Below are 3,219 nucleotides of genomic sequence, written 5' to 3' on the forward strand. Positions count from 1 at the left end.
GTGACATAAAGATATATTTCTATTTTTTATTTATTTAGTGACCATAAAATAAGTTTGTGAACACTACAAAAATTACAAAACTTTGTTAAAAAACAGCAGAAATTTGTACAATGTAATTACATGAAATCTGATAAACTTTTCAGTCTGATAATATTTACAGCCGGAGTTCTTATTTTGTACAGAATTCAGTAGATTAGGAATCCGCTGACCAGAATCTGGGGGAATCTCATGGATCCTGGGGGGTGGGGCCATCGATCTGTTCAGATTGGTAAATACAATTTCATTCCAATGAATCTTCGAAGCTTTTCACATTTTATTCTGATATGAGTGCAGAGATCCGAGGGGGAACCCCAGCCTGCTATTTTCTGATTATTCCCCATATAATTCTTTATTTGGGGTCTCCGATATTTCCTCTGGGGGGGGAGGGGTTAGGTTCTATCTGGCCATTGCTACATTCAGAGTCAGCCCTATAACAGTTCAGATTCCCTGAATTTTACATTCCCGGAGTCGTCCTTTATGTTGAGGTTCCATTGATTTTCCTGGCACGTAACAATCGTTCTATAAAATCTAATTGTCTTCTATGATCTCCTCGATCGTCTCTCCCATTGTTAGACCGCCATCGCTGCTCTCAGAGACGCTGCCCCTGGCAAAGTACTGCAGGGTGGCCCTGTGATTGGGGTCCAGGTCCGAGGGGAGGTTGCTGGGGGCCGGAAGCAGCTGCACTTTACTCTTCCCATTCTGGTAGACCCCGTTGTGCGGGAATAAGGTGCTTTTTGACTTTTTTTTTTTAGTTTTATGCTTGACTTGACCTCTGAAGAAGCAGCTTTTGCACGGAAAATATTGGAGCAGGAAAAGGTTCCATTGTTTTCGGAGTTCTGCTTTAACCTGTGAAGGAAATAAGAGTTTGGGCTGAACAAGCTTTATGCGTGATATAGAATAACGATACAACCAATCGCATTATAGTATCACACTGTATGTGTATAAAGGCGATGTCAATAAAATCTCAATAGATGTCATGTGGAAAAAGTAAGTACACCCCCGCCCGCACTATAGCCGGGATTCCCTCATCCTTTATGGATTTTGTATTATTCCCCCAGTGTCTGACATTGTGAATATTTTACCTATTCCTTCTTGTAAAATAACCATACAAAATGTTTGTGGGATTCTTTCTATAAACTTCCCATTTCAAATCCCTCCACAGCATTTCAATGGGATTCAGAGCAGGACTTGGAATAGGGCCGTCCATTTATCTTTGGGCATTCCGTAGTTTACTTTTCTGCTTCAAATTAATAATGAGGATCCAAGAATAATGAAGAAGTGGGGGGGGGGATTCTGTGCCATCTCTGGGTCCACCATTGGCCCTTTGACCGGGTGTCCCCCCAGGTTTTCAGTGGTCCCCTGGCTGTGTATAATAGATGCAATGTATTACTATTGTTATGTCCTGCTGTATGTATATGACAGAGCCCCCCCCATATTACCCCGTCAGGATGAGATTTCTGGGGCCCATTCATATGACTTGGGACCTTGGTATGAGGTCCTAATATTTCCCTAAATTTAATGGAGGACCCCAGGGCTGTTCTTGCCGAGGGGCCTCTTGCTGATTGGTCTCTCACTTCCATTACATTGCCATCACCATAAATCAAGGTGGTCCCATTGGTCCTCCGGATGCCACCATGCTGCCCTATGAACTGCTCCTGAATGTAACCAGGCACCAATCACTGTGCAGAACCCCTGGGGCCCCTGATTATTGAATATGAAAGGGCCCATCTGCAGGAGTCTTCTCTAAGCCCCAGAGTCAGGATAGAAGTCACAGAATCGATAAAAGTATTTAATTACTGGAATCTAATGAGAAGGAAACAGACGAGGCCAATAGGAGAGTGAATGGAGCGGGCAGATTGTAGATCAATAACTTCACTTCCCCAGCTCCATATAATCCGTGTGCGCTAATTGCTGAGGTTACATTTACCCCCAGGGGAGCCGGGGCGATCGTAGGGCATTATGTGCAATATATGCTCAGATGTCCCAAGACACTGATACAGACAGACTCCTGATGGGGTCACTATCCTGGGAATATAGGGGGCGCTGTCCTGGGGTGTGACTGCATATGGGGTCACTATCCTGGGAATATAGGGGGCGCTGTCCTGGGGTGTGACTGCATATGGGGTCACTATCCTGGGAATACAGGGGGCGCTGTCCTGGGGTATGGGGTCACTATCTGGAATATACAGAGGGACCTGTTTGGGGTGTGACTGCAGATAGGTCCACTATCCCTATTTAATGTACAGCGCTGCGTAATATGTTGGCGCTATATAAATCCTCTTTAATAATAATAATATCCTGGACGGGGTTGCAGTTAATGGGTTTTACTACAGATGGGATCCAGGGGCTGCTAATTGGGGGAGGTGACGGCAGAGAGGGGTAGTTTCCTGGGCATGCGGGGGCTTCCAATGTGCAATATTAATGGGGCTGCTGTAGCTGGAATACCGGGGGCTGTCTTCTGGGGTGCAATCCAGGGGGTCGTTGTTCTGGACTGTAACTACAAATAGGCTGCTATTGTGGGAAAAGTGGTGTTTGCTGGTTTAGGGTGTGACTAGAGATGGGGCCCCTGTCCCAGAGATACAATGTGGGGACCGCTGTACCGTCAGGGGCTGATGTTCTTGGTGAGGTTACAGACGGGGCTCCAAAGAAACGGGGTCATTGTTCAGATCGATCACAGATAGGACTGCAGTCTTGGGGGCCCCTACAGGTCTGACTACAGATGGGACGTCCCGGGGTTTGGGGGTCCCTGGACCCATCAGTGACCACACAGGGATATTATAAGAGGCGGAGGGTTCCATCACCCACAATGCCTGGCTCACACTCCATCCACGGAAATAACTCATTTCTATCACAATAAATATTTATCAGAATTTTATAAAACAATCCTTTCTGAGCTCACTCACCTCCCCATTGGTGAAACAATACAAATAGGCGACCACAAAGCCCTAAAAATAACCATAAAAAGATAATTAATTCAAAATAAACAAAAATAGAAAGTGATCATTTCCTCCTAATCCCCCCAGCAAACATTCTGCAGTTCCTGCAATAAACAGCACTACGGAGGCCAACAAGTGACTGCCCATAATACGGGATCAAAGCCCGATATCCCATCACCCTGTGGGGGGACGGCTGCACAGAAGGCAGGATATTCTAACCTTCAATGGTGGGGACACTGACCTC

The 3,219-nt window shown here is 45.9% G+C and overlaps 2 protein-coding genes across 2 annotated transcripts in view; both read right to left on the reverse strand.

The window, feature by feature from the left end:
- Positions 1-3,219, reverse strand: part of LOC140325438 (UDP-glucuronosyltransferase 2A2-like) — a 197,240-nt gene that overhangs the window by 100,509 nt on the left and 93,512 nt on the right. The gene's annotated exons all lie outside the window — the stretch shown is intronic.
- The window catches only part of GLP2R (glucagon like peptide 2 receptor), a gene marked incomplete in the record, with an annotated part of 37,979 nt that continues 34,772 nt past the window's right edge, over positions 13-3,219 (reverse strand). The window contains 2 exon segments of the mRNA XM_072403267.1: positions 13-885; positions 2,943-2,984. Of these exon segments, the coding sequence (XP_072259368.1) occupies positions 568-885; positions 2,943-2,984 (360 nt within the window).

The sequence above is a fragment of the Pyxicephalus adspersus genome, chromosome 3 (assembly GCF_032062135.1).
Source record: "Pyxicephalus adspersus chromosome 3, UCB_Pads_2.0, whole genome shotgun sequence".
Lineage (NCBI taxonomy): Eukaryota > Metazoa > Chordata > Amphibia > Anura > Pyxicephalidae > Pyxicephalus > Pyxicephalus adspersus.